This window comes from Musca autumnalis, unplaced genomic scaffold (genome assembly GCF_047663935.1).
Source record: "Musca autumnalis isolate F117 unplaced genomic scaffold, ASM4766393v1 scaffold_2, whole genome shotgun sequence".
NCBI lineage: Eukaryota > Metazoa > Arthropoda > Insecta > Diptera > Muscidae > Musca > Musca autumnalis.
In genome coordinates, this window is record NW_027411755.1 from 227,353,743 (window position 1) to 227,371,678 (window position 17,936).

Sequence of the window (17,936 nt, forward strand, 5' to 3'; positions counted from 1 at the left end):
GGATGACCAATTCAAGAGTTATCGAGCGGCTCAGCCAGCCAGACGAGCAGGGCTAAATCAAATCCGAATTGTCTGAAACGGATACATACTTGAAGTTTAAAACCTTTATTACGACCATAATATGCTCAGACATGGAAATATTAATCGTAGTCTCAGCTACAATACAGCTCGCAACATTTAAGATAGGGCTTTATATTTTGGTATAGAAGATTCAATCACTCCTAGGATGTTAGGTATTAAAAATGGGCTATATCGGTAATATAGTCCCCCATTGAGGTACCGTTCTATTTCGTTCGATTTTCGGTATTTTCAAAATTGTGGCCTTAATATCTCACCGAAATGGGTGAAAATTGGTCTTTAGTCTTCGTTGGGGGTACAACATTTTCCAACTGAAATCCGTCGGTATATGAACACGTCATTATATAACCTCCATAGAACGATGCCTTACGATTTTCGCTATTTTGAAGGTTGTGGCCTCAATATCTGACCGAAATGGCTGAAATTTGGTATTTAGTCTTCATTACGGTAAAAAACATACCACAAGAAATTTGTAAGTCTACGTCCACGTATTCATAGAGTCCCCATAAAACGGTACCTCCTGATTTCCGGTATTTTCAAGGTTGTGAAATCAATATGTCAACGAAATGGCTGAAATTTCGTATTTAGTCTTCGTTTGGGGTATAAAATATTCCAGAAGAGAATTCTGTCCACGTTTTCATATAGACTCCGTAGAAGGGTCCCACACAATTTTTGGTATCTTGAAGGTTTCAGCTTCATTATCAAACCGAAATTTGGTATTTAGTCCTCGTTGGAGGTGTAAAACATTCCACCTGAAATATGTCGGTGTAGGTCCACGTCTTTATAGTTTTACGCCACATTCTTCAACTAAAATGACTGAAATTTGCTATTTAGTCTTAGTTGTAGTTACAAAACTTTCCTCCAGAAATGTTTCGGTACAAGTCAACGATTTCCTACAGCCTCCAGAGAACGGTACTCCCCATTTTTTGTTATGTTGAAATTTTTAACCACACTATTCAAACTGAATAACTGAAATGTGGTATTTGGTCTTCGCTAAGGTTACACACCATTATTACAGGTTCAAAACATTCCTTGCAAAAAATCAAACAGTATAGGTGGACGTTTCAGTGTAGCCCCCATATCATTTAAGATTTTTTGAAAATTTTAGTGAAATTTTTCTATCGAATTTGTTGTAAATTGGAACAAAAAAACTTACTCGCAAAAACCTATCCATATATGTATATGCCAATCTTATGTATTTCGAGGGTTTTTTATAACATTTTTGAACCAAGATTGCTGTAATTTTTTGTTTTTAATATTGTGTGTTGTCAGAGGATACACAATTTTAATTCGGAAAATTCTAAGTTAATATATTCTGCTCCTGCAAGGAATAAAAGGAAGAGATTCGTACTTTCATAAACGAAAGGAAAATAATTGTTCCTATTTACTTTAATACAGTTCATGGTGGAGGGTATAAAAAGTTAGACTGGGCCGAACACCGTTCTCACTTGTTATCTAAATTTTAGCAAAATTGGATGTTATGTATTTGACATTTATGGTTCCCAGTGGTTAAAAACTTCTCCATCAAAAATTGTGGGCATTGATACTTTCGTAACAGAAAGACAAATAATTATTCCATATTAATTTAGTATATTTAATGGGGGATATAATAAGTTTGGCACGGCTTATCTTAACGCTTCTTTACCTGTCAAAATTAGGGATCTCTTCATAGTACATTTAGGTCCACCAATCCTGGTAATGTTTGTTTTTATTCCCTCCAACATACATTTTTGACATTTTGAGTTACAGGTAAATTTCAAAGTTTTCAACCCTGCCCTTTTGAATTTCTAGTCGGTTTTCCTCCATCACTTATAGTTTTCTAGATATAGAAATGTCAATTTGTTCCATATCCACTTTGGACGCAAAAACGTCTGCTTTTTGTTCCATATCCACACCGTTTGGCGTATAGAACAAAAAAAGACAAAAACGAATTGTTCCTCGCAAAAAATTATGGCGTTTGGAACAAAAAATTGTTAAATTTTGTCAAGTTGCGAACAATGTGGCGTATGGAACAAATTGTTTTAAAGGACTAGGTTTAAAAACTGAAGAAGAATAGTGTTTAAATCAAGATATTTTAGAATGTTTTATTGTTACATGAAACTAAAATTAATTTTTGCTTAAATTTGACTCCTCAACACAACACTACTGCCTCTTCAGCAATAAAACGTTCCTTCAATGAAGTTGTTAAGGACGACCTGATGGTTGCCGTGGCTAACGACAAGAAGGGAAAGCTGTCCCTTATCACCACTGCGGAATGGGGCATGGTAGAAACTAAATTGTCAGAAAAAGTTATGGAACATGTTTTAACAAACGAAGATTCTCCCGTGCCTCATTTCGACTCAAGCGAGGTTCATCGTGGCTACAGGGTAATCAAATGCATGGACGAGTTCTCAAAGGGATTCTTGGAAAAATGTATGGTTAAGATCAGCGGTGCATGGGAAGACACCAGCCTGCGGTTGATCCCAGCCCAAGAAATCCCAATAAGACCTCGTGCCAGAGTTTGGCTGCCCAAGATAGATTGTGACGGCCCGAAACTACTACAAGGTCTGGCGAGGATGAACAAGGATGTTACAATGGACGATTGGTCCGTAATCGCCACTGAACCCCCGAACAATAACAGCATGAGTTTGGTTCTCTCTATAACAGAGGCCGGAGTGGATGCACTATAGAGACTCGGCAACAAACTGTTCTTTGGCGTGAGGGAAGCCGAAGTAAAGATACTAAGATCGCATGGCCCGAACGGAGAAGACGATGCAGATGACATCGACGATGCCGGAAAGCTGCTAGATAATATGCAGCTAGAGGGGCCATCAACATCATCCCCACAATAAGATGATGCTCAAGGTCATGCAGATCAATCTGAAGCACTCTAGAGTCGCTTCAGATAACCTGCGGATCCTTCTAGTAGAGGATGAAGTAAAGGGTCTTAATAGCAGATTATATAAAACATTATACATGAAGGATAACGGTAAGCCTAGATCATGTCTAATTGTTAAAAATAAAATAAACGCATTTTTATGTCCAGAGTATAGTACAGCGGACTTCACCATTGCAAAAGTGGAACTGGACAATGGCAAGCAGTTCTTTATTGCCTGTTGCTACATGGCCCACTCAAGGAAAGCCCCACCAAGCGAGGTCTAGAGCGCCATGGAGGCCATACACCCACTCAACACCATCATCATTGGCTGCGATGCAAACGCAAGGCATTCCCTATGGGGCAGCACATAAACGAACGACAGAGGTGAGTCAGTTCTAGACTTCATTAATACTAACAATCTTACCATATGTAATAGAGGTACTAACCCAACTTTTGTATTTCCAAGCTCGGATAACTTTAGTGGGTGGCAGGAGGTCATTGACCTCACACTGGTATCCATAAACGTCATCTAGAAATAGCTAACTGGATAGTATCCGATAAAAAATCGTTCTCAGATCACAATTGGATACTATTCAATATATCAGGAAAAGCAACGCCAATTAAATGCTTCCGCAACCCGAAAAGAACGAACTGGGAGAAGTTCAATAGGGTTTTGCGGGACAAAATACCCAGCATTCCACACAAAAGCGATACTACGGCGGGTATAGATAAAGCTGTATCTATATTGGAGAAATCACTAGATACAGCTTTTAAAGTATCATGTCCTAGGACGCGCTCGAAAAAGCACTATACACCATGATGGACATCCGAGCTCTATAAACTGCGTAAACAGTAATGGAAAGCTTTCAACGACAGCTACCAAAGCGGATCCTGGCATTCATACAAGGATAAGCTAAAGGAGTACAAAAAGGCCATAGCCAGAGCGAAAAAGCAATCATGGATTGAATTTTGCGGAGCACTAGACAGCACCAAGGATACAGCCAGACTAAGCAAAGTTATGGCAAAATGACACTTGAATCCCACATATATAAAGAGAAACAACGGCACATGGTCTGATAACTCAGCCGAATCTCTTGAAATTCTGCTCACGACGCATTTCCCTGGCTGCTCTGATAGAACCAGCGAAGTGCAATCCAATACTAATACAGATATAAACGATACTGAAGTCGATGAGATTATAAGTCCGAGTAAAGTTACATGGGCTATAAACAGCGTATCTCCCTACAAATCTCCGGGACCAGTTGGTATCATACCAAAAATGCTGCAAAGTACGGAGACCATAATAAATCCTTGGCTGGTGTACATTTATATTAGATGTATATCCCTTAACTACGTTGCTGCGAGTTGGAGACAGGCCAAAGTTGTCTTCATACCCAAAGCAGTAAAACGTAGTCATGAAAATGCTAAAGACTTTAGACCCATAAGCTTTTCATAATTTCTACTTAAGACGCTCGAAAGACTCATCGACGTGCATATTCGAGAAAAGATGGATAACACAAACAACATATCTTCCAGTCAACACGCTCGACAGTTACAGCCCTACACGAAGTCGTTAGGACTATCGAGAAATCCTTGGAACATAAGGTGCCTTCAATAATGTCAGTTCAACACCAATAAAACAAGCTCTAGATAACTTTGGCGTGGAATCATTCATCAGTAGCTGGATAACCACCATGCTGCAAAGTAGAGTTATTACTGCCTCACTAGGAAACAGTACGATGTCAAAGCACGTAAACAAAGGAACTCCATGTCATTAACGAAATCCTTATCAAACTTGACCATATGGGGATTAAGGTGGTTGTTTATGCGGACGATGTGGTAATACTCGTCTCTGGTTTGTTCCCATCCGTGATAAGTGACATCATGAACAGGGCCCTGAAATCACTAGATACTTGGGCCACAAGCTGTGGACTGGGTGTGAATCCAGGGAAAACTGAGGTGGTACTATTCACCACAAAGACCAAATATTCAATACCCAATCTACCACGACTAAGAGGTCATGAAATACCCCTATCAGATCACGCCAAGTACCTAGGCGTCATCCTAGATTCAAAGCTATCATGGAAGCGTAACATGGAACATCGTGCTCACAAAGCAGCCGTTGCATACTACACGTGTCGCAAAATGTTTTCGAGCCGTTGGGGCCTTAAACCTAAAATGGTGTTATGGATGTACACCAGTATAATAAGACCAATTCTCACATATGGAGCACTAGTATGGTGGCCAGCAGTGGAAAAGAAAATTACGCAGAAAAAACCATATAGTATACAAAGATCAGCATGCATCAGGGTGACAGGGGCAATTCGGACTTGTCCTGCTGAAGCCCCCAATGTTATGATGCACATTCTGCCAATAGACATACACATCAAAGCAATTGCAACATGTAATGCGGCAAGGCTGCGGGCTCTAGGAATATGGAGCGATAGGGCCTACGGACATACGTGCGTGCTTCACAAACTACCAAAAGAAATAGCAACTACTGCTGATTGCTGCGCTCCTACAATGACTTTTGATCAGCCTTTTGAAGTCAAATTTCCAAGCAGGAAAGAATGGAATAATGGATCACCAATAACAGGTCATGACATCAATGTATACACAGATGGTTCCAAGATGAAATGTGGAGTCGGTTCTGGTGTCTTCTCATATGATGCAAATATATCTACATCCATAAAGCTACCTGACGACTGCAGTGTTTTCCAGGCGGAGATACTGGCCATAAAGGAAGCTTGTCTTATTCTCTTAGAATTCCACACACCAAACTCGATAGGAATTTTTGTCGATAGTCAAGCGGCACTTCTTGCACTAAAATCAAACTCTGCCACATCAAAGCTAGTGATAGATTGTAAAGAAGAACTTGCTAAACTAGGGCGTCTGTCAAGAGTAACTCTCACCTGGATCCCAGGCCATAAGGGACTGGATGGGAACGAAAAAGCGGACGAACTAGCCAGAGCAGGATCCGCTTCTAACGAACTCTCAAAGGCGTCAGTCGCAACACTAATGGGAGTTGTTAAAGGGGATATCTTCAAATACTATCTATCATTGGCCGACAGTAGATGGGACAAAACGGAAACATGCCGAATATCAAAATCTACATGGCCTCAATACAACGCCAAACGCACAAAGTTCCTAATCAGCCAAAATCGACGGAAACTGGCTAGACTTATTGCGGTGTTAACCGGTCACTGGGCTATCGGTAACCACGCAAAGCGCCTAAATATACCACACAACGACCACTGTCGCAGCTGCGGAGATGAAGAAGAGGAGGAAACTGTTGAGCACCTCCTCTGTTCCTGCCCTGCACTAATGCAACGACGACTTAAAGCTATAGGACAGCCGTTCCTTCATAATATCGCCGAGATAGCCGAAGTAGGTCCGGGAGACCTTCTACGATTTCTCAACTCATCAGGCTGGATTTAACTGCCAACTTAATACTACGAAATAACAATCCTTGAACGAGTGGTGTGGTTTTCAAAACGGTATTCCTTACATACTAATTGAGGCTATAAAGTGTAGCCACCACGTAAACCAACCAACCAGCCTAAGCATGACACCGACGATATGTAGTATGGAGTGTATATTAAGTTTGTTTTTCTGTTTGCAACACATCGATCAGGATAAAATTCTAAGACGATCATGTTCGTCTGTCCATCCGTCTGTTGTAATCACCCTAGCGTCCGCAACGCTTTAATTTGGCACCCTAGTATCTTTTGTCCATAGGCAGGTCAAGTTCGAAGATGGGCTATATATGTCCACGTTTTGGTATAGGCTCCATATAACGATACCACACGATTTAAGGTATTTTGACACTTGGAGTTTCAAGAGGTCAAAAAACTTCTGTACTAAAAATGTAGGAGATAGGTTCACGTTTTGGTATAAATAGATTCACGTTGGGGTGTAGCCCCCATATAACCATTTTTTGGTATTACATCTATAGAACGGTACTTCGCAATTTTCGGAATTTTGAGGATTTTAGTTACAAAATCGTCCACATACGAGGCCTTCACGAAAACTATCGGAAGCCATTTGATTTTTTCTTTTAAAGTTTGACAGTTTTTAGCGTAAACGTACTTAGGACAGTTTGCTATACGACCATGTGTGGTTTACAGTGACTTGAAAAAATCACTTTACAAAAAAAAAATGGAATTTACTTGTGATCATTTTCGTCCGACAATTTTTTCACAACGTTCGACGTGAATAATCACGGCAAAATAAATATTTTGTGGATTTTAGCTAATTTTTTTAATAGAACTAGCTGTAATTTTACATTTGAGGTTCTCAGCTGTCGCGAAACTTCTTCACAACAAACCGTCAACATAGGTCCATGTTTTGGTATAGCCCTCACATAACAATACCTTACGATTTTCGGTATATGGATGATTTCAGCTAAAATTTTTAACCGAACTAGCTATAATTTTACATTTGAGGTTCTCAGCGGTCGAGAAACTTCTCTCCCAAAGATCGTCAAAATTCTTCACACCAAATCGTCCACATAGGTCCATGTTTTGGAATAGCCCCCATATAACGGATTTTAGCTACAAATTTTAACCGAACTAGCTGTAAGGTGACATTTGAGGTTCTCAGTGGTCGCGAAACTTCTTCACAACAAATCGTCAACATAGATCCATGTTTTTGTGTAGCCCTCATATAACGGTCTCACCTGATTTTCGAAATTTTTGAGGATTTTAGTAGAGTTGGGCAATCTCGTTAAATTGAATGAGTAACATCATAAAAACCAACGTGTGAAATTAAGAATACGCAGTTTTGTCAAAGAAATTACCGGTGTCCATTGAGCAAAATAATGACCCGGACCGTTCAATTGAACGAGATTGCCCAACTCTAGATTTTAGCTAAAAATTTTAACCGAACTGACATTTGAGTTCTCTGTGGTCACGAAACTTCACCACCAAAAATAATGTAGATAGGTGCACACTTTGATATAGCCCCCAGTTGGTTGAAGACATTTTTATACCTTACACCACTATGTGGGGAGGGTATTATAAGTTGGTTTTGGTCAAAAAGTTTGTAACGCATCGAAATAATGGTTGTAGACCCATACTTATATATACCACGACGAGCTGAGTCAATCTGCATATATGTGTCCGTCCGTCTGTCCATCTAAACTTTGTAATCAAGCTACAGGTCGCAATTTTGATCGGATTGTCACCAAATTTTCGGTGTTGATGAGGGTCCCGGAGGGGAAGAAGCCTATTGATTTTGATAATGGCCGGATAATATTCAGGGGTCGGAATGGGCAAAAACTTATTGGGAGAAAAGGTCAACGTTTTATTTCAAAGCCAATAGCTCTGTTTCTTTAAGAGGTATATTAAAAGCAAAACCTGGCAAGGAAACTAGAAAATATCACCTTTACAACGATGTAAAGTAGTTGTCGTAGGTGGTCAAACAACAGAGATATCGTAATAGTCGGTAATGCATACCATTTTCCGATTTTTTTGTTATCACGCTACAGGTCGCAATTTTGATCGGATCGTCAAGAATTTCTTGGGAGTTGATGCGGGTCCCTCAGAGGAAGAAGCCTATTAATTTTCAGGAGTCGGAATAAGCAAAAAGCTTATATGGAGAAAAGTCAACGTTTTTTTCTTATGCGAATATCTCCGCTTCTGGTAGGAGTATTCCGAAAGGAAAGCCCAACGATGGAAGAAGAAAAGATCTCCTTTATATTGAAGCAAAGTATGTTGGCGTAAGTGGGCAAACAACCGAGATATTGCAAAAGTCAGTAATATATCCAAATTTTCCATTTTTTTTGTAATCACGCTACAGGTTGGAATTTTAATCGGATGTTCACGAAATTTTGGGGATTGATGGGGGCCCCACAGATGAAGAAGCCTCTTGATTTTTGTGATAGTCGGATAATATTTAGGGATCGAAATGGGAAAAACTCATGTGGAGACAAATTCAAAGTTTTATTATTTGTGAATATATCGGTTTCTAGTAGGGGTATTTCAACGGCAAAGCCTGTCAATGGAAGAAGAAAATATTACCTTTACATTGGTGTAAAGTGGGTTGGCGAAGATGGTCAAACAAGGGACATACCACAATGCATCCAATTCTTCCATTTTTTGCAATCACGCAACAGGTCGCAATTTTGATCGGATGGTCACGAAATTTTGGTTGCTTATGGGGGTCCCGAGCGAAAGAGGCATATTATGTTTGATGGTATTCGGATTATATTCCCTGAAAGAAAGTTTACCAGTGAAAAGCTTATGCACAGGGGTAGTGGTGTAGTGTAGCATATGGTCGGCCCCGTCCTGACTATAGCCTTTGCCTCTGCGGTTAGGGCCAAAGCAATTATCTATGCTTTAAATTGTTTTACTAGAACATTTTCTATTCAACGAATACAAATTTTCAAGTAAACTAAACTCGGTTGGCAATAAATACCTAACACCTTCAAAATATCTCAAAACGAGAACCTACGTTGCTAATATTTCGAAAAGCGGTTTTCTACCCACGAAGAACAAAAAATACGAAAATACAAACAAATAGGTTGGTAAATGTGCTTGGAACCATTAAATTATGTCATATCGGCCGGTACCGCTCCATGGGGACTATACCAAACCGCGAACAGATATTGACAATGTTTTGTACAAATGTTCTCCATCCACTGAGACCCCAATATACAAATTTGCAGTAAAATCGGTTGAAAAATAACCCTTAAACGTAAAAATGGTCGCCACCGATACGTGGGATCTATAGGAAACATTTTTGGGAAATTTTAGTAACCTACGCCCTTTACATTTAAAGTTATGAGTAAAGTTCCACTAAAGTGTCCATATTCCGCACATTGCATCGCCGAGTTTTTTTAAAAAAATGTGGGAACTATATATTATTCTAAACATGTCAAAAGGGGGACTCGTTATCTCATAATATCAAGTTAGCGGATACGCATCGCATTAAAAAAATGCTAGCGTCGATGAGTCTACAACGAATTTTGTGTGTTTTTTGGAAAATATACTACACAATTGTTGTTACCGTCGACCAGTCCTATCGATCGAATAATAAAGCAGGGTCACACAAGTAATGTCTCTGTATAAAATAAGCTAAAGTAGGGCATGCGAATGACACACTCTTGTTTGAGTATATGGAGGCTATTAAACTTTTTTGTTTTTTTGGTGATAAGACGATGCTGTGACGGAAGAAATTTCACAATTTTGGATTAGGAAGTAGATTTCAATTTCATTGGCTTCATTGGCCAGCTTTGAACAGCGATACACTCAAAGAAAAACGAAATAAACATAAGAAATTTTTTCCAATTTCTCAAAAATGTTTGTTGTAGGTAATTGAGATTTCGTTAAACAGTTTGACAACAAACATAACAAACATCGAACTGTTTTATTATTCATTTTATTGTTATTGTTATTACTGTTGTTTTATGGCTGTTTTAAATGTTTGTTTGTAAATCTAGATGATGGTTGTTGATCGAGTTGTTGGTCACTTAGTTGCGCCTGGTTGTAGTTTGCTTGACGTGGATTTGTAGCTTTATCTGTTGGATCGGTTGGTGTTGTTGTTGGCGTTTTGTTTTTTTCTGTTGTTTTTTTTTTTGCATTTTATGAAGTGATTTGCCTTCTACCATCAACTTCATTTAAATATTTATTTTTTTTTTATTATTTTGCTGTTGGGGTTGTTGTGTGGCGATACTTGTTGTTATTGCTGTTGTTGTAGCGAAACACAATAGTAGTTATACCACTTTTGGCATGATATTTTTTCTTCTCTCATTATTTTTTTTCTTAAATACATCTATAGGAGATATTTTATATATAATTTGTTGTATTTCACATAAATATTTTTTGCTTTTCAAAATGATTTAGGATATTTTTAAAGAGAGAAGCTGTTAAGTCACAGGCTTTCCAAGCAATTCATGATAACAATTTTCCAATTTTCCCCAATTGAACGAACACCTGCAAAAACACATGCAGACAGGCAGGCTTGAGGTGTTGATAATTTTTGTTATTTACTATGAACATCTTTTTGTTTTACTATTTATTTTTTGTTATTTTTTTGGAAAAAATCATGGACATGAACATGACACTCACTTTTTTTTGCGCACACAGCTCAACTTGATGGCGGCGTTACGAAAAAACCCACACTCTTCGCTCAAACACTTCCTTAAAACTAGCTTTTTTCCAAATATTTATTTTTTACAAAATTTATTTTCTTTTTTTTTCTTTCTTCACATTTGCCTCTTTGGCGTTTGGAGGAGATTTGTGTTGTGAAATTAGGAAACAACAATTTAATTTGAAAAAAAGCCTAACAACTAACAACAAAAACAAACAACAATTATAAAATATGTTATTGTTGATGTATTTATGTTTTATTATTTTCGATTCGATGTTTTTGATTTTTTTTTTTTTGTTATTGTTGTTTTGTTTTTTTCTTTCTTTCTTCTTTTTTTCGAAACGACCTGAAAGTTGTAGTTTTTCAGTTTCTCGAGCGCGTCTCACACGTTGTTGATTACGACTGAGACTTGGAAAAAAAGATAACCGTTTGTATCAGTTGTACTACAGCAGCATTTCAGTTCAGTTTAGCAGCTTCATGTCGCCGCTCTGTGTGTGCTGTTTTACTTTTTTTCTGCTTCTTCTACATTGGCTTCACATCACCACCAGCCGCCCCGTCACACAGCCTGGCCCGGCTCGGCCCGGTCGGTCAGGCGTTATTGTTGTCGCCAACAACGACGTTGTAGTTGTTTGATACGTTTTTTTCTGTTCCACTAGTTGCTGGCTGGCTGACTTGACTCTGGTGGTTTTTGTATCATTCAGCTGGGTTGACTAACTAACGAACTAACCAGCTGGCTCGCTGGATGGATGGATGGTTAGTTTGTTGGTTGTTTGGATGCTGCAGCGCTTGTTACTGCTGCCTCCCTGGCTGCCTGGCTGTTCAGTGTTTACGACATTACTGTTAACTGCTAGAGCGGAGATGGAGATGTTGTTGATGTCTAACCGTGTGGATGTCTTGTTTCTTTTGGGGGGTTGGTTTGTGATGATGTCGAATCGAGTAGCGTAGATTCCAACTCATTTGCTTAACATTGCCTCAGGCTTACACACACAGATATTATTTCACAAAGACACAACAACACAGAATCGAATAGCTGAACAAGTGCAAGCTGAAGATGAAAACATCTTGAGAAATATGTTGTCCAAATAGCTGGAAGCATAACTTGAACTTTAAAATGCCAAAACGGGAAAGGATTGCGTGGAATTCCCAAAAAGAAAAAAACGGCGAAACATTTGTGCTAAGCATTCAACCCAGGTGGGAAAATGTTTCCACATTCCTCGATTCGAGGCAGGTTGGAGGAAATTTTGGTAACTTCTAAACAGTATTAGAAAGTCTTCCATCCATTAAAGACCTATTGAAGGTCCTTTATCCATAGAAGACCTTTAGGAGAGATTTCTACCCATAGAAGACCTTTAGGAAGCCTTCTATCCTTAAAGACCTTTAGGAGGTCTTCTGTTCCTAAAATACCTTTAGGAAATCTATTATCTTTAGAAGACCTTAAGAAGGTATTCTATCCCTAGAAGACTATTAGGGGATATCTTATTTCTAGAAGACCTTAAGGAGATCTTCCATCCCTAGAAGACATTAAGAATACCTTCCATCGTTGAAGACCTATAGGACGGCTTCTATCCATAGAGGACCTATAGATTGTCGTCTATACCTAGCAAACCTCTAGAAGGTCGGCTAGCCATAGAAGACCTATATAAGGTCTTCTATCCAAAGAAGACATTTGGAAGATCTTCCATCTAATGAAAACCTATAGGACGGCTTCAATTTATAGAAGACCTTTAGATGGTCCTCTATCCAAAGAATACATACAAAAGTCTTCTATAAATCGAGGGCCTTTTGAAGGTCTTCTATCCATAGAAGGTCTTCTGTCCATTAAGCTTCTATAGAAGGTTTTCCATCCATGTGCTTTTGAAGGTCTTCTGTCCATAGGAAATCTATAGAAGGTCTCCTATTCAAAGGAGACCAGGTCCATGAAAGACCTCTTGTAGGTATTCTGTCCAAGGAAGGTCTATTGTAGGAATTCTGTCAAAGAGGGCCTTTTTAAGGTCTTCTATGCATAGAAGGACTTCTATCCATAGAAGGTCTTCTGTCCATTAAGCTTCTATAGAAGGGTTTCCATCCACAGAAGACCTATAGAATGTTCTATTGAAGGCCTATAGAAGGTCTCCTATCCAAAGGAGACCAGGTCCATGAAAGACCTCTTGTAGCTATTCGCACCATGGAAGGTATTCGATCCTACAATAAGGTATTCTATCAAAGAGGGCCTTTCTATGGTCTTCTATCCACAGAAGGTGTTCTATCCATAGAAGGTCATCTATCCATAGAAGGTCTTCTGTCCATTAAGCTTCTATAGAAGGTTTTCCATCCACAGAAGACCTATAGAATGTTCTATTGAAGGCCTTCTGTCTATGGGAAAATAATGAAAGACCTATTGTAGCTATTCGCTCCATGGAAGGTATTCGCTCCTACAATAAGGTATTCTATCAAAGAGGGCCTTTCTATGGTCTTCTATCCACAGAAGGTGTTCTATCCATAGAAGGTCATCTATCCATAGAAGGTCTTCTGTCCATTAAGCTTCTATAGAAGGTTTTCCATCCATCTATAGAATGTTCTATTGAAGGCCTTCTGTCTATAGGAGACCTATAGAAGGTCTCCTATCCAACGGAGACCAGGTCCCTGAAAGATCTCTTGTAGGTATTCTCTCCATGGAAGGTCTATTGTAGGTATTCTGTCCACGGAAGATCTATAGAAGGTCTTCTACCTAAAGAAGACCTACAGAAGGTCTTCTATCCAAAGAAGACCTACAGAAGGTCTTCTATCCAAAGAAGACCTACAGAAGGTCCTCTATCCACAGAAGACCTATAGGGGATATTCAATACATTGATCTATGACCTATATAAAGTATTCACTATATCCATAGAAGACTCTTCTATCCATGGAAGACCTAGAGAAGGTATTCTAACCTCGGAAGGCCTATAGAAGGTCCTCTCCCTATGGAAAAATATCTCTTATCCATAGAACCCCTACCGAAATGGCTGAAATTTGGTATACTATTGTCTTCGTTTGGGGGTATAAAACTTTACACCTAAAATTTGTCGGAAACACGGTACCTCCCGATATTCCGAATTTTGAAAGTTGAGGTTTCAATTTCCCACCGAAATGGCTGAAACTTGGTATATTGTCGTCGTTGGGGGTATAAAACTTTCTACCTGAAATTTGTCGGTATAGGTTTACGTTTTCATAGAGCTCCCATTGAAGGTACCTCCAGATTTTTGGTATTTTAAAGGTTGAGGTCTCAATATCCCACCTAAATGCTGAAAGGTAGGTTTACGTCTACATATAGCCCCCATAGAACGGTACCTCCCGATATTCCGAATTTTGAAGGTTAAGGCTTCAATATCCCACCTAAATTAGGTATGAAGTCTTTATTGGGGGTATACAACTTTACACCTGAAATTTGTCCGCTTAGGTCCACGTCATCATATAGCCCCCAATAAACGGTAATTCCCGATTTTCGGTGGTTGAAGGTTGAGGCCTCAATACCCCAAAGAAATGGCTTAAATTTGGCATTTTGTCTTCGTTGGGGGTATAAAACTTTCCACCTAAGATTTGTCGGTATTGGTTCAAGTCTTCATATAGCCTCCATAGAACGATACCTCCTGATATTCGGTATTTGGAGGGTTGAGGCCTCATTATCTCACCGAAATGGCTGAAATTTCGTATTTGGTCTTCGTTGGGGGCATAAAACGTTACACCTGACATTTGTCGCTATAGGTCCACGCCTTCGTATTACCCCCATAGGACGGTACCTCCCGATATTCGAAATTTTGAAATATGTGGCCTCACTATCCCACCTAAATGGCTGAAATTAGGTATTAAGTCTTCTTTATACCTGAAATTTGTCAGCATATGTCCACGTCCCTCCCGATTTTCGGCATTTAGAAGCTTGAGGCCCAATATCCACCGAAATGGCTGAAATTTGGCATTTAGTCTTCGTTGCGGCTATAAAACTTTCCACTTGAAATTTGTCCGTATAGGTACACGTCTTCATATAGCCCCCATTGAACGGTACCTCCCGATATTCGGTATTTTGAAGGTAGACTCTTCAATATCCCACCAAAATGGCTGAGATTTGGCATTTAGTCTTCATTGGGGGTATACAACTTTTCACCTCAAATTTGTCCGCATAGGTCCACGTCATCATATAGCCACCAATGAACGCTACTTCCCTATTTTCGGTATTTTGAAGGTTGAGGCATCAATATCCCAACGAAATGGCTGAAAGTTGGCATTTTGTCTTCATTGGAGGTGTAAACTTTCCACCTAAAATTTGTCGGTATATGTTCAAGTCTTCATAAAGCCTAAATAGAACGGTATGTCCCGATATTCGTTATTTTGAGGGTTGAGGCCTCAGTATCCCACCGATATGGCTGAAATTTCGTATTTGGTTGGGGGTATAAAACTTTCCACGTGATATTTGTCCGCATAGGTTCACGTCTTCATATAGCCCCCATTGAACGGTACCTCCTGACATTCCGAATTTTGAAGGTTGAAGCCTTAGAATTCCACCGAAATGGCTGAAATTTGGAATTTAGTCTTCGTTGGGGGTATACAAATTCCACCTGAAATTTTTCGAAATAGGTTCACGTCTTCAGATAGCCCCCATAGAACGTACCTCCCGATATTCGGTATTTTGAAGGTTGTGGGGATATTCAATTCAATTTTCGAGAAGAGAATTATAAGTATCGGTCCACGTCATCATAAAGCCCCGTAGAAGAAGATTTTGGCTTCAATACCCCATCGAATTTGTTGAAATTTGGTATTTAGTCTTCGTTGAAGGTATAAAAGTTTCCACCAAAAATATGTCGGTATATTCCCACGTCTTCATATAGTCCCCATTGAACTTTACCACCGATTTCGCAGAAAATACATCATTTTTGCAATTTAATTGCAATGGGCTCCGAGGTAAGATCGATGAAATAGTGGACTTTATGAATCGGAAGAAGATCAAGGTCGCGGCGGGGCAGGAAACCATGCTGAACGACCACAGCTCAGTACATTGTGATGGTTACAACGTAATAAGGAAGGATCGCACCAGATGTGGAGGTGGGGGATTAGCTTTCCTTTTGCACCAGTCTGTTCAATACAGACCTATCTCGCTTGAGCCTGCCTCTAATGACCCGTACATGGAATGTCTGGGGGTAGCAGTCAGGTGTGGAACTGCCGAGATGGAGTTGCTGAACGTATACATCCCGCCGAGAAATAGCTGTATCTCAGATTATAAGCCTGACATTAGCCCGCTTTTGGAAGGTCATAATCGTCTGGTCGTGGGCGACTTTAATGCGCATCATGAGATGTGGCATTCGGCCCTCGGAAACGACCAGAGAGGTATAGCGCTGGCTGAGCAAATTGATAGCTCTAAGTTTTGCTCGGTCAATGAGGACGCCCCTACCGGAATTAGAGGAGCGTGTCACAGTTCGCCAGACATAACCATCGTGTCACCTGGTCTGACAAATGACGTCACCTGGCAACCCGTCATTTCCCTTGGATCAGACCATCTCCCCATAATTGTCTCAATCAGCAGACCACCCGATTTCATCACCACTGAACGCCGCACATTCGTCAATCATGGGAAAGCTGATTGGCCGAGTTTCAGAGAGTTCACCAATCACCGCTTCAGAGAATTGTCCAATCCTTCTGATATTCGGGCAGCGGAAAGGACGTTCCGAGACATCAACAATGCTGCAGCCGCTCGCTGCAGAAGAGAATTATAAGTATCGGTCCACGTCATCATAAAGCCCCGTAGAAGAAGATTTTGGCTTCAATACCCCATCGAATTTGTTGAAATTTGGTATTTAGTCTTCGTTGAAGGTATAAAAGTTTCCACCAAAAATATGTCGGTATATTCCCACGTCTTCATATAGTCCCCATTGAACTTTACCACCGATTTCGCAGAAAATACATCATTTTTGCAATTTAATTGCAATGGGCTCCGAGGTAAGATCGATGAAATAGTGGACTTTATGAATCGGAAGAAGATCAAGGTCGCGGCGGTGCAGGAAACCATGCTGAACGACCACAGCTCAGTACATTGTGATGGTTACAACGTAATAAGGAAGGATCGCACCAGATGTGGAGGTGGGGGATTAGCTTTCCTTTTGCACCAGTCTGTTCAATACAGACCTATCTCGCTTGAGCCTGCCTCTAATGACCCGTACATGGAATGTCTGGGGGTAGCAGTCAGGTGTGGAACTGCCGAGATGGAGTTGCTGAACGTATACATCCCGCCGAGAAATAGCTGTATCTCAGATTATAAGCCTGACATTAGCCCGCTTTTGGAAGGTCATAATCGTCTGGTCGTGGGCGACTTTAATGCGCATCATGAGATGTGGCATTCGGCCCTCGGAAACGACCAGAGAGGTATAGCGCTGGCTGAGCAAATTGATAGCTCTAAGTTTTGCTCGGTCAATGAGGACGCCCCTACCGGAATTAGAGGAGCGTGTCACAGTTCGCCAGACATAACCATCGTGTCACCTGGTCTGACAAATGACGTCACCTGGCAACCCGTCATTTCCCTTGGATCAGACCATCTCCCCATAATTGTCTCAATCAGCAGACCACCCGATTTCATCACCACTGAACGCCGCACATTCGTCAATCATGGGAAAGCTGATTGGCCGAGTTTCAGAGAGTTCACCAATCACCGCTTCAGAGAATTGTCCAATCCTTCTGATATTCGGGCAGCGGAAAGGACGTTCCGAGACATCAACAATGCTGCAGCCGCTCGCCATATACCTGCTGGTCGAATACCCGAAGTAAGACCAAATATCCTAGCAGAGGCGACGTGATTAGCAAATGAGCGTGATGTGCTTCGACGAACCAACACCGACGACCCCAGAGTCAGGGAGCTGACACTGGAAGTTAACAGGCTGGTCGGCGAACATAAGCGGAACAAGTGGTTAAA

General features: G+C 40.3%; 2 protein-coding genes across 3 annotated transcripts in view; one reads left to right on the forward strand and one right to left on the reverse strand.

Annotated features, from left to right (window-relative positions):
- dpp (decapentaplegic morphogen) overlaps window positions 1-11,776 on the reverse strand; it is a 490,893-nt gene extending 479,117 nt beyond the window's left edge. For both annotated transcript variants that reach the window (XM_073970964.1, XM_073970965.1), the window contains exon 1: window positions 11,005-11,776. The gene's annotated coding sequence lies outside the window, so the exon portion shown is untranslated. The remainder of the gene's footprint in view (window positions 1-11,004) is intronic.
- On the forward strand, window positions 2,277-2,747 carry LOC141392536 (uncharacterized). The gene has a single exon (XM_073965471.1). The coding sequence runs from the start codon at window positions 2,277-2,279 to the stop codon at window positions 2,745-2,747; it is 471 nt and encodes a 156-aa protein (XP_073821572.1).
- Window positions 11,777-17,936: the final 6,160 nt, after the last annotated feature.